Genomic DNA, 19,156 nt, shown 5'->3' with positions numbered 1-19,156 from the left:
TCCATTTACTTGTCACACCTGAATAAAAAGCTAAAAAATCGAATTAATTAATTAACTTTTAGCAAGAAAATTAATTAATTTGCAAACCAACCCACCGTTTTAGTACTTTTACCGCCATAAAACCCCAAGGAAGGGCCAACGTCTTCCCTCTTCGTCTCCTCCGATTCTGTAACATTTCTTACAGACCTTCACCAAAGCCCTAGATTTTCTCATGGATCTTCGATGCTTTCTCGCACTTTCTCTCTGTTTCCTCTGCATTTTCCCTCACCTCGCCCATTCTCGAACTCGCATCCCAGTATTGCTCGAGCAGAAGAAAACGTATTTCTCCGTCTCTTTCTCTCTCTACGTATTTTTTTATCTACATTTTTGTGGAATTAAATTTTTTGTTTGTTTGGAAATTGTGTGAATTTTCAGGGAGGGATCGGTGATCAGATTGAGAAGAGGAGCTTCATCTGCTACCTTCGATCCGACTCGTGTCAGTCAGCTCTCATGGCGTCCCAGGTTTGTTTTTCTCAATTGCATATCCAATAATTTCTGCTCAATTTCTCTTTGTATTATTGTTTCATTAGTTTTTTTTTTTTTAATTCCCGTGTGATCAACAATCTACAGGGCGTTTTTGCATAGGGGTTTTCTTTCTGAGGAGGAATGTGATCATCTAATTGAAATTGTAAATGATTTTCTTCCCTATATTTTCATTGAATTTTGTTTTTAGTCCATCTGAAATTCACTAATTAGAGTCTTTAATCAGTAATAATTTGGTTTTAATTTTGAATTTGGTTTGGTTTGTGTGAATTTCGCGAGGTAGGCGAAGGATAAGCTAGAAAAGTCTATGGTGGCCGATAATGAGTCTGGCCAGAGTATGGAGAGTGAAGTCCGGACGAGCTCCGGCATGTTCCTTCTGAAAGCTCAGGTTTGTCAATTCCTCTGCTTTCTTGAATGAATGTTATGAATTCGTTCGATGATTTTGATTTACTTCATTAATGTCGTAATGGTATCAGTCTAATGCGTTGTGATTCCATTTTGTTGTCACTTCATGTTATCCATTATACGTTTGAAGGTCTGCGGACATAGCTTAGAAATAGAGGATGTTGATGAGTTTGACAATTTGTAGTGCATCTTACTATGTACACATTTATGTATACTGTTTGTGGTAGATTCAACAACTCATAGTAGTCCTTTCGTGTAGTTCTGGACATTCTAGTTCGGTACAATTGTTAATTTCCTTTGGTGTTGTCCAAGTTGTGGAATTATAACTGAAAAGCCGAACATTCTTCGGGTTATTAAGTATGGTTTTTCCACTGTGGACAATTGAATCTAGTGTGCGGAAATGGTCAAGATGATCATCTTCTTCTAATTTACATAAACTCAAGTTTGTTGTTCGTCATATAAAAAATGTGTGAGTGGGATTATTGATCAAACCTTCGTATCAACGTATCTGTTTCGGAAAATAGAGAAGTTTCTGTTTGTGCTTAGTTGTCAAGTAATGATCCTTCTTACTATGCTCTGAGGTCCATACCCATTATTCTCCTTTTGGTACGTTGCATGATAGATACATTCCCATGTGTGCATATATTTTCTATTTATTCTGTGACTTTTGAACTCAGAAGGCTTACTTGGTGTTCTTTGTTTCACCTTAAAGGATGAAATAGTTGCTAACATTGAGGCCAGGATTGCTGCATGGACCTTTCTTCCAGTTGGTAATTTCTCGTGCGCATTTGATTTATAGCTTATTGGACTACTGAGAAAGTGTCTTATTTCATCTTTATTGAAGTCTTATTTCATCTTTATTGAACTTCCTTTTCTTTTCTTATCAGAAAATGGGGAGTCCATTCAGATACTGCATTATGAACATGGTCAAAAGTACGAACCACATTTCGATTATTTTCAAGACAAGACTAACCAAGAATTGGGTGGCCACCGTGTTGCCACTGTATTGATGTATCTCTCTAATGTTGAAAAGGGTGGGGAAACAGTCTTTCCCAATTCGGAGGTAATTGGTTACTTGCAAGGCTGAATTCTCGTCCTCTTTTTTTCCTTACCTATTGAATTTTCATTTGTCTTCTTATGTGTTGACAGGGAAAACTGTCTCAACCTAAGGATGATGACATGTCTGATTGTGCTAAAGACGGCTATTCAGGTATCACGTTATGATATGGTCACGTAAACTAAATGTATTTGAAACTTGCTGCTTAGTTATCTTTTAACTAATTCACAAGTGGGTGTGTCCTGTGTACAGTGCGGGAGCGGGTAGTGAGAATTGTAGTTTGAAATTCATAGAGACAAATCGTATTTGCTGTTATATTTGTGTTGTATTCATTTATTTACTATGTCTATGTATCCTTACAGTGAAACCGCACAAGGGTGACGCCTTGCTGTTCTTCAGTCTCCATCCCAATGCAACAACCGATCCAAGCAGCTTGCACGGGAGTTGCCCTGTCATTGAGGGTGAGAAATGGTCTGCAACCAAGTGGATTCATGTGAGATCCTTCGAGAAGTCACTAATAAAGCGTGCAACTGGCGGGGTTTGTTCAGACGAAAATGATAACTGCCCCGTGTGGGCTAAAGCGGGAGAATGCAAAAAGAACCCAACTTATATGATAGGCACGGAGGGACTTCTTGGATACTGTAGGAAGAGTTGCAAGGCGTGTTCGTCCTAAGGGAGGTCAATATTTACACACAACGGTTAAATGCTAAGTTGTATATAACATTGAGCTCTGCCATAGTGAGATATATGTTTGGCGCTGCTGTGCCCAGATCAAAATTTTAGAAACATTGTTCATTGTTGCACAGTTTACTATTACAAATATGAAAGGTTATTCGTTGAAGCATCGCGAGCTCTTTACATCCTATGAATGTGTTGAAATGACTAAATTTGCTAACGGACTACACCACGAGGGTTTAAAATCCTAATTTTTGTTACCACGCGGCCTTGGATTTATTGTGCTTGTGCCTTAACCAAATAATTCATCCAATTAGCCAGCTGAGAGAGAGAGAGAGAGAGAGAGAGAGAGAGAGAGAGAGAGAGAGAGAGAGAGAGAGAGAGAGAGCATAGGTTTGTGATGTCATGTTAAACCGTTAGTTTTCCGAGAGATGAAAATGATCATGCAATTCTGGTTAATTGAGAGCCTATTAGCATGCATTCCTTGCCCTCTTCTCTTTGCCAATTTCTTTCCTCTTTTTAAATAACACTTGCAAAGCTTAGAACTTGCATCACCATTACATAATTATTCTCTTTCACCTCTCTCTCTCTCTCTCTCTCTCTCTCTCTCTCTCTCTCTCTATGGGAAGGCCGCCTTGCTGCGATAAATCGAATGTGAAACGAGGCCTCTGGACTGCCGCAGAGGATGCAAAAATTCTTGCATATGTATCGAAATATGGTGTCGGAAATTGGACATTGGTTCCTAAAAAAGCAGGTTCAGTTTTATGCTTAACTTATTTAATTGCTAACCGAAGTGCCTATTTGATAACTATTTCGTTAGTTTGTCCGATGTTTAAAGATTATGTGTTTGCATGGTTTGTCTGCAGGACTCAACAGATGTGGGAAGAGTTGCAGGCTTCGGTGGACTAATTACCTGAGGCCTGACCTCAAGCATGACAACTTCACTCCTCAAGAGGAACAACATATCATTAACCTTCACAAGGCCATCGGAAGCAGGTGGAGTTGATTTCTTTGTTTACTTTTCTCCTTTTCATATGAGTGTTGTTGTCAACAAGCAAATACAACAGTTTACAAACTTTTAGCCAAAAAAATCGAATTGATGGACACAAACAGACAATAAGCCGTACTTAAATTGAGGTTTAGTGTCCCTTTAATGTATATTTAATATCAATCCATTTAAATTTTTTATGAAAAATTTGTAGCTGCTTTTATGTGCACATATTTGCTTAGAAAAATTAACCAAAAATGTCTCTTTTAAGTAGATAAAATTAAAATGCCAAGAGATTAATCAAGATTAACATGAGAAAAGTAAGATTCAAAGATCTGATTTGGCCTTATTGAATGGATTTCAAACACTCTCTCTAACTCTAAAGGCTGATGACATGTTTACTTGCTTAAAATGAGAATCGAAATTATTCTGATTTCCGACTTTTTCATATCTACAAACAAATAAATATTGGAATTATTCACATTATTAACTTCCTATGCGTTTACTAACACATGCAATACTTGTTTTATGCAATGCAGGTGGTCTCACATTGCCAAGCAACTACCAGGAAGAACAGACAATGACGTCAAAAACTACTGGAACACCAAGCTCAAAAAGAAGCTTTCCAAAATGGGAATTGACCCTGTCACCCACAAACCCTACTCCCAGATCCTCTCCGACTACGGAAACATCAGCGGCCTCCCAACCGCTGCCGGAAATCAATTATCGTACTTCTTTAAGTTCTCAAATAGGGCATTCGCACCCGAACCAGAGCCTTCTTCCGGCATCACAGGAATCCCATATACCCGTGTGATGATGAACCCTAATATTAATGGACAAGGATCAGAGCACAATTCCTGTGATAGCACACTTTCACTTGGCTTTTTGGCTCATCGGTTTCAAGAGAGTGTGCAAATTGAGCAGCCGCACTTTTTAAATGAAGTAACCTCCTCTTGCTCCTCATCATCCTCTCCTCGTGCCACAGATCATCAATTAATTTCTCAACCAACTTACGCGTGCCGGGAATCACACGAGGCTCAGGTTACGCCGTCTTCTTCTCCGTTTAACTGGAGTGAGTTTCTTCTCCATGATCCTTTTGCATCAGCTGATCCTTTGAAGCAAGAACAAGATTTGCATGACGTGGTGATGTCAGCTTTAGAAAACCCTAAACTTGGAGTGCAAGGCAACTCTGATGCAATTGAGGGATGTGATTTCGGAGGTCAGAGGAGCAATGGCTTGCTTGATCAGCAAGCTTCTTCGTCTTCCATGAGTTCGTTTGTGGAGACTATCTTGGATCAAGACAGTGAGATGCAGGCAGCTTTTCCTCAACTTTTGGATGCTTCTTTCGATTATTAATTAGTAGTTAAACTTTTTTTTTTTTGATAAGACGATATCTTATAAACTATGATAATTTAGAGAAAGGCGGATTCGAACTTTGGATGCAACGGGCGAACATACTACTATTATCAACCGGTAATAACTTACATCTGCATTAATGAAGTTAATTTCTTGTCTCAATTTTAACATGTTCCGTTAATTACGTAATGAAATTATCTATATTACTTTTCACTTGCCACCAAGGATCAGACCACAATAATCGAGATGAAATTATTTAAGGTTGAGGGAGAGAAAAAACTACTTTCCCTTGTCATCATTTTTAAGTAATTTTTCTACAATTAACCATATTTGACGAGAGATTATTAGATAGTATTAGAAAATGATCACGTTTTAATATGGGTGGATTATTGTTATATTATAACCTAAGGCATAAATTCGCCATCCACTCATTATAATGTGAACTAACAAGTTACCAAAACCAAGGAGAGATGATACTCGTAAAATGAAGGACTTTTTAGTTACTCGTTAAAAAGTTCTTGTGTAATATTGGAATGTGGACAATGTTTGAAATTTCTTTGATACTAGAAAGATATGGGGAGGGGTTGAAGTTTAGACTTCATCCTATATCAAAGAAACTCTTAAATTTTAGCTATAATCGATATATTTGACATATCAGTTAAATATTAGAGAAACTCTTGCATTTCGTATAAACCAGTGTTGACATTTCCTAAAGTTTTATTTGAAATTTCCATATTTTTTTTAGCAATTTTCCATTATTTCTATCGAGAACAACTGATATCGATATCAATATACCAATCGATATTTTCGTAAATTTGCATATCGATATTTACACCGATACGAATATTTTAAACGCTGAATGTTTTACGCAGCATAGTAATGTAATTGCATCTAGAATACTATAACCACATAAAAACCACTATTTGATATTTCCAAGTCACTTAATGAAAACTCCTCTCGCTCAGCTGTAATTACGGGTAAGTGGCCACAAACTCAAAACAAGAAACCGTTTTGTTAGTTAGAAAAAGGAAAGCCTTTTAATATCATCCTCCTCCCAGTCAAGGAAGGGGACCGAAAAAAGACGGATGAAACAAAGCAAGACGGAGACAGAGACTGAAAGTATCGATCAATGACTGCGTTGCAGAGATCGGCGACTTCATTCCGAAGGCAGGGCTCCTCCGGCCTCATTTGGGAGGATAAGATTCAAGTCCTCGAAAAAAAGCCTACTCTGAAGGTCGCTATTTCGATGAACAAAACTGACGGGGAAGAACATCCAAATCGAGACGAAGGGTTTCGAGAAAGAAAGGATGCTGATTCACATTCCTCACCAGATTCATCTTTACGTTCTAAGCCTGAAGAAAATGTTCATAAATGTTCTTTGTGTACCGTTTTCGGGCGATGTATGAGGCCACCTGCAGCGTAGTTGGATCTTTGAAGATTTGAATGAAATCTATATTTCTTACTTTCTTACCATGAACATCTGGAAAGATGAAATTATTGATCATCAGCACGCAGATAAAAGAAGCAGCTTCAAGATACAATCAGTGGATTTAAATGGAGGGGAGGGAATGAGACCTGTAGACGCAGCAGGAGGAGGAGAGGTGAAGATACTGGCTCTTGCTCCGATTTATAGCCAAACCTGTTGCTGCCAAGAAGCTGCATACAGAAACCGGAAGCATACTGGACACGGAAGTATGAATAAAATTTTCTTCTTTATTTCACTCTTCCTGCTGAAACTGTACATTCAAAATTCTATATACATACAAATTGAAGAAGCTCAATACTAAGATTTTGAGACTCCATATGATCTCGTATTAGTTAACTTATTTTTCTGTTATTTATCGATTTGAAAAACTCGAGTATTGTGTTGGGATTACAGAAACTTTTGATTCAGAACCACCGGTAATGATTTATTATTGTAGTCAACTTTGTTGAACCGTATGCAGCATAACAAATGCTCCGGCAACTCTTCTGCTTTGTTCCCCTATTTGAAATTCACAATGCATAGCACAGATTAGGTGTCGATCTTAAGTATGAGGTAAATACGCCAAGTTCAGATTTATGAAATATATTGTTTACCTGAATTGTGAGACCAAAATCCAATATCGTCAGCTTCATTCTTTCGTGAAATGCATCAATACCTTTTCTAGGGATGTAGCTGAATCTGTGCATATCCAAATCGATCTCGAAGTAGTTTTCTCCCTGTATGAGTATGATTGGAGGGAAAGAAAGGTTAAATGGATATGGTGCATTTTCTGATAATTATGCAGGTGGAGAATCGAAACCAAAACTTACCAAGTAAAATTCATGTTGAGGACGTGAAAGAACAGGTTTTTCATTGTAAGCATTCATTAGCTTCTTCTCGGCTGTATTTAAATGAAGATCCTCCAAATTTGCCACTCGGCCCAAAATTTTCAATCTTTCCCTGAAGGGTGCAATTGTATCGACAGGGAATCCTCTAACTCTCTCCACTTCATCATTGATTAATCTCTGTCAAGAAATTAACCAAGGACACAATAATTAATTAGTTATACATACTAAATCAACCTAATGAGCGAGTCACGAGTCTGCCATGTGATGCAGCATATTTTCAAGAAAACCAAACTTCGTAACTTTATTTATACGTGTTAAAAATCAGGAACGGCCACAGCTAGAGTTTCAAGCAGCTTACAGTGATACTTTCTCGGAAATGAGGAGGAAGCTCCTTCGAATAAGTTTCAGAAATCTTACAATACATAACCAAGTTCATTCCTTCTCCATCACCATCGCCTATGAAAAAATTGGCTGGATAAAGTGGTATCTGTAGCATAGAAGATTCACATAGAATTTGAGAAAAAATTACAAAGAGCATTTAGCATAAGAAGAAAAACTATTCCCAAACATAGAGGACAAACAGATTATGAACATACAAACAGGTTTAGCACGGAAACGAAATAAGACGTAAAAAGTTCAGGAAAATAAGTTTGTGAAGGAATAGGCACCTGAACATTTACAACAAGAATAGAAGGGACATCTCCGGTGGTACTCACAACCGGAAGTTTCACAAATCGAGCAATGTGATCAATCTTTTTCGGAGATACGAAAATATCAGCGGCAAAAGGATAAAATGCAGCGCAATTCGGAGCAATTTCTTTCTTCTTATCCCTATCAAGCAAATGAAGAGTTGATACAAACACAAATCAGACAGATTATTCCGAGAAAATAGAGAAAAAGATCAATTCTATTGAAAGTACTAAGCTCTCACCTAAGATAATTTTTACCCCGGACTTTGAAAGTGTTTGGCTCGAGAGGTGACCAACAATCTGGCATTCTCTTCTCAATGGGACAGTAGGGAATTGTAGAACCGGCTAGTGGTCTTTTCGCAAGCGATCTCGGTGAAACTAACACAAACAGGGAAGATTAAGATCAGCTGCCAGTCCACATTGTTAAGCTGCATCATAATACTAACAAATGGGAAAGTCCACGGGCAACACTCACGTAATGTGGGGGTGTGATCAACTGCAGCTGCAGCAGAATGCCCTTCCCTCCATTTAAACGAAAGGCCTTTCCTCCTCAAACTTGGCGTGGCCGTGGTTATTCTTTTGTCGCCCGACAGGCTATTGGAAGGACGACAAGGCAAGCAAGAATTTTGAAGAATCCCACAGTGATCCAGTCCCTGCATTCTGTCCCCTCCGCCATGTTCGTCCACGATCTCCTCTGCAGACACAGCGGAGGTGGAATGCAATGGCGGCGGTTTCTGTGCCTGCCGAGAAAGACCTCTCGGTGACAAAACACTCAACGTGGATGCACTTTCCGACTCGTTTAATGACATCACATCTGCATATTATATCAAACCAACCCACTTCTTAAATAATGCTCTCGCCTAAACTCGCTTAACTTCGGTTGCATAACGCTACACAATTATTTGAAAAAAAAAATGAAAAAAAATACTGAAATTGAGAAATGATAATACCATCGTAAACACTGTAAAAATCGTCATCTCGCTCCGACTCGATCGCCGAATTTGCATCAAAAAACGCCCCATCCATACTTCCTGCTGGTCAGAACTCATCCGATTAAATTAAATCAAAACAGAAACAAATAAAATAAAAAGCAAACCCAAACCAATCAAAGAGTAAATTAAACACCTTGGAGTGCAGGAACGGAGCGACCGGAGGACGACGAAACGCGCCGGCGAATGACTCGTCTCAGGCGGCGGCCGCCGCCATTCTTCTTTTTCTTCTTCGAGAATCCGAAACTGCAGCCCTTCGGCCTCGAAGCACAAGCTCCCATTTCCCCAAAACTAAATTAATTAAATACTTAATTAATCAATTAATTAATCAAGATTCGAGGCCTCCTTCTCGCTCGCTTGCGACTTCGGAACTGGGCAAAGTTGGAGTCTTTGTGACGCCCGGAGAAATGTCAATTATGTGGAACGCAGAAGTGACTAATTTTTAATTATAAATTGGATTTTAATTTTGGCAACGGGTAGTTTGGTGGGATAGTTCAGTTTCTGTGACGCGCTCTTTCCACCTTAGTAATCGACGGCTGAGACGATGCCGCGTGGCGAGCTGATCGTCATGGTTAGACTCCGTGTTTGCATTGCATGTTTGATGTGGCACGTGTCAGCTTCATGTCGTTTCAGAAATAATTTCGGCGACGTTCTTCTTTTAGTATAAGTGGACAGAAATCATCTTCGGATTTCGCTGTCTGAAGCTTAAGAATCAAACAAATTTAAATAATTTAAATTGTTCGACTGTTGTCAATAAGGTCATCTCCGACCGACGTGTAGAAAAACACACGTAGTTGAGTTACTATAGGCCCAGCTCAATAACCCCACATGTAGGCCCAGCTCGTATTCAGCCCAAGAGAAAAAAGGATACTTGTTTCTGATAACTTGAGAGACGAAGTGAGGAGCTCTCCCTCTACGGTCTGCAGCTTGAGGTGGAGCTCAGGCAGAGCGGCAATGGTGGTTTCATCTCCTTCGATTCTCTCTCCATTCCGAATGAATGTAACAGCTACGGAATTTGGCTGGCCTTCTACCACTCCTCCTCGCATCAATTTCTGCAAACAATCGACCACAATCGCCCGTCGTCGTCCACGCTTCCGGTAAACCTCATCGTTTTTGTACGACACAGTTCATCTGATCAAAGTTTCGTCCTTTTTCTTAGAAATTTGAACTTTTTAGTTGTGTTAATGGCTGCAGAATCGGAGAAGGAATCGTGGAGTGCGTCCGTTGATGGAGCAGTACGGTTTCAACCCCGACGAGGCCTTATCTCCTGAGCCCTTTCCAAACGTACCTCTCTCTCTTCCGTTAATCTGTTTGATTATTACTGGTGATATATATATATATATATATATATATATATATATATATATATGTGTGTGTGTGTGTGTGTGTGTGTGTGTATTTACGTTTGGAAATTGGAACGTTAGGGGAAGAGGAAGAAAAAGCTAAAAGAGTCTGGACGGGACATGCAAATTACACCAAGGGAGCCCAAGGCCCCACGAACTACCCATAAGTTGCTTACTGTATACAATATCTCCAAATTTTGTGTCTTTTCTTATTAGTTTTTAATGCAAGTTAAGAACACATTTAGCTGCTACTTGTTGATTAGCGAAATGGCGGTATACAATAACATGTTTGTCAGTTGGAAAATAGTGAAATACTGATTTATTAAGATTTCTCGAGTATGAGGTTGCAGCCAATGTAGGTTCTTGGAGGAAAGGCTCGGAGAATGAAGTTGCTATCTCCAAAGGGTATGGATGTGCGCCCGTTGATGGAGGTCGAGAAAGGTGCAGCCTTTGATATCCTGCAGGTAAGTAAGTCTTTTGTCTACGACACGTGCTTGTAAATTTGACATTTGTGCTTGTAAATTAATATTTGTGCCAAAAATCTTAGGCTGCTGGGGGTTGTCCTGCATCTTTAAGGCCTGGCCGTTGGTTAGACTTGTACAGTGGTACTGGATCGGTTGGAATTGAAGCTCTTAGCCGAGGGTGCTCTGAGGTACCATTCATAAATTAGTTCATATCTCTTTCTACTACAAAAATCTTGAATTTTTGTATAATAGTTTTACGTATGTACTTTAGCTCTCAACTCATAGCTGAAGTGCTGAACCTACAACAGTCTAAAGTAGTCGTCTAGTTTTAAGTGAAGTTGGGTTTTAACGTGGAATCTCCAACGAAAAGTTTTGTACAATGCATTTTTTTTCTGTTTTTGTTGTACTTTGTAGCATGTTTCTCTCGTCTCTTTGGGTCAAGGAACATACATCTTTATGGATTTCCTACCTTTCACAATTACCAATTCCAGGTACATTTTGTTGAGATGGATCCATGGGTCATTTCAGATGTTTTACGTCCAAATTTGGAATGGACTGGGTTTCTTAATGTGTCAGTTATACATACTGTTCGTGTTGAAAAATTCATGGAACGTGCACAGAAACTTGCAGGTATGTGCTAATACTCTCTCTCTCTCTCTCTCTCTGTAACATAGACAAAGGATGAGTGCTGATTAGAAGAGACTTCATGGTGCAAAAACATTGTCATAATCTTATATTTGTCATCGTCATATTTCTTAAGACATATGTACCATATTTCATTTTCCTTTTATATCCAATCATTACAATAAAATTCAATTTCCTGCAGGTAAAGAACCATTTGATTACATTAGTGTTACCCCTCCGTATATGGAAGTTGACTAGGCAGTACTGATGGATCAAATATCAAGTTCGGACCTAGTTGGAGAAGATACCTTTATAGTAAGTTCTGATTTTCTATTTCTGTTATTGCTTATGTTTTTGCCAGTTCTTCATTAATCTTCCAAATTCAAGGTCTAGGTAGTTGAGTACCCACTAAGTGTTAGACATTGAGCCTTATTAAACAACCAATCAAGACCAAAACATGAATTACAACTTAAAGATAACTAACCAGAACTTGAAACATAGAAGAACCAAGAAGAAAAGCATACCTGCGCCAGTTCCAGAACTTGAAGCCATTGCACCAAGCTTTCCAGTGAACCTTCTCTTCTCTCGCAGATGACTAAGTACTTGACTTACAAATAGGCTTAAGTCCAGATATGAGCGTGTATCTGTGAGAAGAGAGGCCACCATATATATACATATAGTTCTTTCCATAATCAGATAGGATTCCCTATTAAAATCCTAATATGAAACAAATACTTGTTTCCTTGTCTCATAAGAACTGATTTAAATGCTATACAAAATCCTTTATCGTAAAGGATCAACATTCCCCTTGTTAATAAGACTTTTCTACCAACTGAATACCTATAGCCAGTCCCCAAAACTTCCCTATCTCATACTCATTCCAACATTCTCCCACTTGAGTATGAGAACAGTTTTAGGCACTCAACTTATTCAATTTCTGATAGAAGTGATCACTAAGTCTTATACCAAGAGCACTCAATCACAAACCATTCATATACATTTTAAAACATAGAACTCTGTAACCTGAATTGCAGCCATAATGCAAAACCGTTCTTCAGAATTACATATATTTAATTTGCATTTTCCATCATTGTGAACCTGATCATCAGCAGCAAAATATATAACAATTTGCTCCCACTATTTCATAGCATTGACAGCACGATTCAAAGATAATCAATTGCCCTAAACAATGTATGAATCAATAATTCAATAACAATTGCTTAAACAGACTAACTGTTATAAAAAGCATCAAATGAATTATCTCAAACTTTATTTCTCAAAATAACAGATCATAAACCTGATCTCTATTCAAAATAAACCAAAAACAAAACTAGCTAATCTGATACTAGCATAAAACCTGTCTATATAGCCGCACCAGCTCTCTGAACTTCACAGCAGCTATCAACAGTTGTTTTTTGTTATGACAGATCACTCCCACTAATCAAATGATTCCAGGATCCCCATCCGAGAAACATGAGCTTTAAACACTCCAATTGGTAGTGCTTTGGTCAAAGGATCTGCAATCATAGCATCAGTGCCTAAATGCTCCACCTGAATTGCTCCTTCCCTAACCTTTTCTCGAACCTTAAGAAACTTTACATCCATCAGTCTTGAAGCAGAAGTTCTCCTATTATTCTTGGCAAAGAATACTACAGAATTGTTATCACAGTACATTTTAATAGGTCTTTGCACAGAATTAACAACCTTCAAATCTGTCACAAATTTTTTTAACCATACTGCCTGTTTCATTCCTTCAAAACAAGCTACAAATTCTGCCTCCATTGTAGACGTAGCTATGACAGTCTGCTTTGCACTTTTCCATGAGACTGCTCCACCACCAAGCATGAATATATAACTTCCAGTGGATTTTCTATCATCTATATCACCGGCCAAATCAGAATCAGTGTAGCCAACTAATTCCAAAAGCTCATCTCTGCCATAAACCAACATGTAACTCTTGGTTCTTTGCAGGTACCTTAAAACCTTCTTCGCTGCTACCCAATGTAACTCTCCTGGATTTGCTTGAAACCTACCTAACACTCCCACTATAAAAGCAATGTCAGGTCTTGTGCAAATAGTTGTATACATCAAACTTCCCACCAATGAAGCATAAGGCTTATTTGCCATTTTATCCAGCTCCAATTTTGTCTTGGGACACTGAGCCTTAGAGAATTTGTCTCCTTTGTTTACTGGTACTTCACCATTATTACAGCTTGCCATGTTGAATCTCATTAGTACCCTTTCTATGTATCCTCTTTGTGATAAACCAAGTACGGATTTTGATCTATCACGAACAATTTCAATACCAAGCACATAGTGTGCTTCCCCAAGGTCCTTCATTTCAAAATTCTTGCTAAGCATGGTCTTTGTGTCTTTGAGCAGCTTCATATCAGAACTCGCCAGTAGGATGTCATCGACATACAACACTAGAAATATAAAGCTTGGTCCTGAAAACTTAACATAAATACAATCATCTAATTTGTTTTCCACGAATCCTTGTCTTGTAACTACTTGATCAAATTTTAAGAACCACTGTCTTGATGCTTGTTTAAGACCGTAGATCGACTTAGTATGTTTACAGACCATATCTTCTTTCCCCCTTTCAACAAATCCAGGAGGCTGTTTCATGTAGATGTCTTCTTCCAGTTCACCATTTAGAAAAGCAGTCTTTACATCCATTTCATGTAGTTCCAGATTGAAATGAGCAACAAGTGCCATGATAACCCTCATAGAATCCTTGGAAGAAACGGGAGAAAAAGTGTCATTGTAGTCCACTCCCTCTCTCTGAGTGAATCCCTTGGCAACCAACCTAGCCTTGTACCTTTCAATATGTCCCTGAGCATCTCTCTTGGTCTTATAAACCCATTTGCATCCGATGGCCTTGAATTGAGGATTGTAATCCACCAACGTCCATACTTTGTTCTTTGACATAGACTCTAATTCCTCCTTCATTGCAATATGCCATAATGATTGCTACGGACTATCCATTGCCTGAGAATAAGTAAGAGGATCATCCACATCGCCAAAATCAAACTCACACTCCTGCAAATAAACATAGTCATTCGACATTGTGGGTTTCCTGATTCGTGATGATTGTCTTAATGGCAATATCGGTTCATGAGGAACTTCAGTGTTCAAATCCATTTGTACTTCAGAGTTTGAAGTAGGATCCCCTTGCATCTGAATTTGAGTCCCAAAATCAACTTCCATTCTGTCCACAGTAGGTGGAGCTGCCAATTGATCTTCTTCCAACTCAATTACAGATGAAGGAGTTATTAACATTTCCTTGTAAGCATCATTGCTTGAAGACGTCTCTTCATAATCAGGTTTTTCAAAAATGAACCTTCCTTGTGATAAATCTGCAACATCTTGATCTTTAAAGAACCTGGCATTGTTAGTTTCTTGAATTCTAGTACGAGCTTGGGGACAATAGAATTTGAAGCCTTTTGATTTCTTTGAGTAGCCAATGAAGTAGCACGATTCAGTCCTTGAGTCCAGTTTCTTCTCATGTGGATTGTAAATTCGAGCCTCAGCTTTACATCCCCAAATATGGAAGTGATCAAAACTAGGCTTTCTCCCATTCCAAACTTCGAAAGGTGTGGAAGAAACTGCTTTGCACGGGACTCTATTTAGTATATACGTTGCTGTCTTCAATGCTTCTCCCCATAGAAATCCTGGTAACTTGGACCTTGTCATCATACTTCTTACCATTCCAATCAAGGTTCTATTTCTCCTCTCTGAGACTCCATTTTGTTGTGGCGTTCCAGGTGTGGTGTATTGAGCCACAATGCCTTGTTGCTCAAGATAGAGAGCAAAGGGACCCTTGCATTGTCCAGCCTCACTGTACCTGCCAAAGTACTCTCCTCCTCTATCTGATCTAACAATCTTAATAGTCTTTCCTAATTGTTTCTCTACCTCAGTTTTATAAATTTTGAAACAATCAAGAACCGATGACTTCTCACTAAGTAAATACGTATAACAAAATCTTGAGAAGTCATCAATAAAGTTAACAAAATAAGAGTTTCCACAGATGGTTTTAGTTGGAAAAGGACCACATATGTCAGTGTGTATAATTTCTAGCAAATCATGACATCTCTTAGCATCCAATTTCCTAAAGTTAGTCATTTTTCCCTTGACACAGTCAACACACTCAGTTGTAGTAGTAAAATTCAATTCAGGAATTAACTTGGCCTTGGACAGCTTCAAAACCCTTTCTTTGGATATGTGTCCTAATCTTTTGTGCCAAAGGATGAAAGAATCATCGCCGCAGTGCATTCTTTTGGTGCTTGTGTTTAAAACATGTTGGTTAATAGACTCCACAATACAATTCAAACACCATAAGTTGTCACTCAAGTATGCAGTTCCTAAAACACTATCTAGATGGTTCTTTTGAAATTTTTTTAAGCATTCATCATCTCCTAAAAACCCAAAACCATCTTTGACTATTTTAGATGCAGAGATCAAATTTCTCCTCATCTTTGGCACAAAAAGCACATCATTCAATCTTAGTATAAAACCAGATGATAATTTTAAGCAAACAATTCCAATGGCCTTTACTGCAACCTTAGTTCCTTCACCCACAAAAACGTTATAGCTTTTAAAACCAATTTGTTTTGATGTCATAAAACCCTCTAAAGAATTTGTAATGTGGACCGAGCAACCAGTGTTGAACCACCAAGAATTCACAGGGATTTCAATCAAATTTGACTCAACACAGACATTAACTTGTTCTACACCCTTACTCTTAAGATAGTCCTGAAAAACTTGACAATCTTTCCTTAAGTGTCCTTTAGTTTTGTAGAAAAAACACCTAAGTTTAGCAATATTTTTGGTTTTGACTTTAAGATTGTTAGATCCCTTAAAAGAGTCCCTTACTTTAGCAGATGCATTAGACTTAAAAGAGGTTGTCTTTGTATGAGAATTCTTACCAGAATATCCAGATTGTGAATTGAATGCCTTTTTCCCCTTGTCTGATTGCACGAAATTCACCATTTCAGCATCCTTTCCTCTTTCTTGCCTTTGTCTGTTCTCTTCTTGAACACATTGTGCTATTAACTCATCAACATCCCAATTCTTGTCTTGAGTATTATAAGACACTTTTAATTGACTAAACTTGATTGGAAGGGCTTGAAGAATCATGAAAACTAGTTGTTTCTCTCCAATGTTGACATCTAGAGAATTCAACTTCTCGGCGGCATCGGTCATTTTCATAATATGGTCTCGGATGGAACCTGTGCCTTCAATCTTATATGTGGTAAGCATTGCCATGTATTGACTGATTTCTGCCTTTTGAGATTCTTTGAACTTCCTTTCAATCGCATTCAAATAGTCAATGGCCAAGTCATGCTTCTTGATCCCACCTCGAACCGTATCTGTCATGGCACTTTCAAGTATAGAAAGTGCTACTTTGTTAGCTCTAACCCATCTTTCTGCATCAGCTTTCTCTGCCCGAGTGCTTTGATCAGTCAAAACTGGCTTGGGAATGTCGAGAGCTATGTCAAATTCATTAAGTGTCAGTAAGAGTCCAATCTCTCTTCTCCACTTCTTGTAGTTGCTGCCTCCGGTGAGAATGGGGATATTAGCCAAGTTCATAGTCCTTAATGTTAAAAATGAGTTAAACTTTTTTATGTTAAATCTGAGTTTTGTCAAGAAAGTAAGAAATCTGAAACTAATTTTTTGTATATATTTCTTTCATTGGAAAGTTAACTGTTTAGGTGTATTCCTAAGTATTTATCTTCTCCCATATCTGAGTTGCTCAAATTATTAGGTCTTATAGCCAACTTATCATTTGGTTTTGCTTCAAATAATGACACCAAAATTGCTCGATATCAATACCTGCTATATATGTGAATTCTTTTCTTATGAATACAAGATATATATGTGCTACATGGTCTATCTCTTGATCTTCCAATGCTATAGTTATAAACTTATTTTATAACTATATAAAAAGTTGTTTCCTTTTAAATTTTGAATGCAAGATGTATGTATTTATGTTCTACATAGCCTATCTACTTATACTATTGTCTTGTTGATTTGTAGCAAAACATTTCCTTTAGAATTTCCTTAAAAATTGGTATCCTTTATTTTCTTTTGAATCCTTGCTGATATGATGTTGGCATTATTTTATTCATATTGGTGTGTGGTCTTACTCCATTCAAGGCCGGCAATGGAGGTCTAGAAGAGCGCATTGCATCTTAGTATAAAATTGGTTGACCCCACTAAGTGATTTATGCTTCTAAGATCTAAGGTGAAGCAAATACTTTTGACTGAATCTCTTGGTTTTACTGGGCCCTTGAAAGCACATTATATGTTCACCTAATAGAGGTGGCAGTATCTAAAAGTACAAATTTCATAAAGAGAGGTGAATTTTGATCAAATGACAAACGGTGGCCCTTAATAAATACTTTGAGTTTCGTAATTGCAAGTTTGATTTTCTGTTTCTCTGAAAGCACAAAGAAGTTGCATATGGAGTGGGGGAAAACTAGTAGATTCAATAAGGCATTATATCAGACATGCAGGTTACACTTGTTTTGGACAGAATACTAACTTTGAACTAGGTTCATGCCTTCATTGTGGGATGAGGAGGGTTGGATTTATTGTGACGTGTTAATGTCATATGTATGTCAGATTGATTAGTTCACACACACTCACATGGATACTGTGCATCACAAAGAACTAACATTTTCTGACTGGATATATTTGCAGAATTGGATAGACAAATATCTCAAATTCAAGTCAAGTTCAGTATTTAAATAATATTGGATAGGTACCTTTCTGGTAGCATTTCTTTATCTGTCACTTAATAATCGTCTCTCGGGCGAGCTTTTGTACACATCAGTTTCTGTAAGTAGTGACCATGGATAAAGTTCAATCATGTGGTATCATCGTCAGATTTCGTAAAACACCACTAGTTTTTTTTCAGGTTTCAATGTTTCTGATTCCTCAATTAACCGTCACTCTCAGGTTGTATTCTTAAAATGCTAGGGTTGTTGCTGACATTGATGAGTCTGATGGGAAATTCCCTATTATACCCTTCTCATGTTATGATTAATAAGAAAGTAGATTTTGGAAATTTACTTGTGTGTTTGCTTCTCCAGTTTGTATCTTTGTTATGTATTACTGAATTTAGTAGAGTAATTATGTGCTCACATATCTTTATTCAACTCTTGTTACTCTACAGGCTTTTAAATTTTGCACATCCGCATGCATGTGAATAAAACTAGTTCAGTCTGTTACGAGATCATCCTTACTTGAAGACGCTTGAGGAGTAGGTAGAGTAAGCTTTTGTGATACATTGTATATCATATATTCATGTGACTGACTGATGTTGAGTAGTGTTGCAACTGACTAGGGGACAGAAAAACCTTATGGTCCTGTAATGAATTGATTGCATCAAAGTAATTACATAATTGATAGCTTAATTGATAGCTTAATTCATAGTTCTAAAGCATTTACCCTCTTTTTAGTGGGACTTTTAAATTCTGTTTGGAAATTTCACCTCATTTTGAGGGCATATTTGGAAAATTATGCCTAGGTGACTATTTGGTATTGTTTTGTTTGAATGAAAAGTAGCATATGAACTTTCTTTTTATTATTAATTATTACTTTATTACAGACAATCATATGTCGAGATCCTTACTAAGCAAGAAAACTCTCAACCGTAGCCAAAGTTTTAGCCTGACACCTTTCTGTTTATTAATATTATTATCATTGATATCATTTGGTTTCTGT

The 19,156-nt window shown here is 37.8% G+C and overlaps 4 protein-coding genes across 5 annotated transcripts; 3 read left to right on the top strand and 1 right to left on the bottom strand.

Annotated features, from left to right (window-relative positions):
- The first annotated feature begins 104 nt into the window (after window positions 1-104).
- Window positions 105-2,825, top strand: LOC103404396 (probable prolyl 4-hydroxylase 7). Its single transcript, XM_008343299.4, has 8 exons — window positions 105-318; window positions 415-501; window positions 610-667; window positions 806-910; window positions 1,640-1,697; window positions 1,815-1,990; window positions 2,077-2,137; window positions 2,347-2,825. The coding sequence occupies exons 1-8, from the start codon at window positions 212-214 to the stop codon at window positions 2,655-2,657; spliced, it is 963 nt and encodes a 320-aa protein (XP_008341521.3). The 5' UTR covers window positions 105-211; the 3' UTR covers window positions 2,658-2,825.
- Window positions 2,826-3,226: 401 nt separating this feature from the next.
- On the top strand, window positions 3,227-5,216 carry LOC103404591 (transcription factor MYB35-like). The gene is made up of 3 exons (XM_070817256.1): window positions 3,227-3,413; window positions 3,526-3,655; window positions 4,187-5,216. Exons 1-3 carry the CDS (start codon window positions 3,281-3,283, stop codon window positions 5,001-5,003), a joined length of 1,080 nt encoding a protein of 359 aa, XP_070673357.1. The 5' UTR covers window positions 3,227-3,280; the 3' UTR covers window positions 5,004-5,216.
- A 1,482-nt stretch (window positions 5,217-6,698) lies between these two features.
- LOC103404389 (uncharacterized) lies at window positions 6,699-9,478 on the bottom strand. 2 transcript variants are annotated; one of them, XM_029097575.2, is made up of 9 exons: window positions 9,131-9,478; window positions 8,956-9,036; window positions 8,481-8,819; window positions 8,248-8,383; window positions 7,985-8,147; window positions 7,675-7,803; window positions 7,299-7,493; window positions 7,083-7,205; window positions 6,699-6,987 (listed from the first exon to the last, which is right to left on the bottom strand). In XM_029097575.2, exons 1-9 carry the CDS (start codon window positions 9,273-9,275, stop codon window positions 6,877-6,879), a joined length of 1,422 nt encoding a protein of 473 aa, XP_028953408.1. In that variant the 5' UTR covers window positions 9,276-9,478; the 3' UTR covers window positions 6,699-6,876. The 2 variants fall into 2 exon arrangements, with proteins under 2 accessions (XP_028953408.1, XP_028953407.1); XM_029097574.2 differs by having other exon boundaries at window positions 8,956-9,039; window positions 9,131-9,449.
- A 60-nt stretch (window positions 9,479-9,538) lies between these two features.
- Window positions 9,539-18,846, top strand: LOC103404593 (uncharacterized). The gene is made up of 10 exons (XM_070817061.1): window positions 9,539-9,565; window positions 9,885-10,091; window positions 10,189-10,278; window positions 10,419-10,514; window positions 10,697-10,801; window positions 10,885-10,989; window positions 11,293-11,431; window positions 11,628-11,740; window positions 11,819-12,063; window positions 17,020-18,846. The coding sequence occupies exons 1-8, from the start codon at window positions 9,539-9,541 to the stop codon at window positions 11,681-11,683; spliced, it is 825 nt and encodes a 274-aa protein (XP_070673162.1). The 3' UTR covers window positions 11,684-11,740; window positions 11,819-12,063; window positions 17,020-18,846.
- Window positions 18,847-19,156: the final 310 nt, after the last annotated feature.

This window comes from Malus domestica, chromosome 17 (genome assembly GCF_042453785.1).
Source record: "Malus domestica chromosome 17, GDT2T_hap1".
Taxonomy (NCBI): domain Eukaryota; kingdom Viridiplantae; phylum Streptophyta; class Magnoliopsida; order Rosales; family Rosaceae; genus Malus; species Malus domestica.
This window is presented reverse-complemented; position numbering and strand designations above follow the sequence as displayed.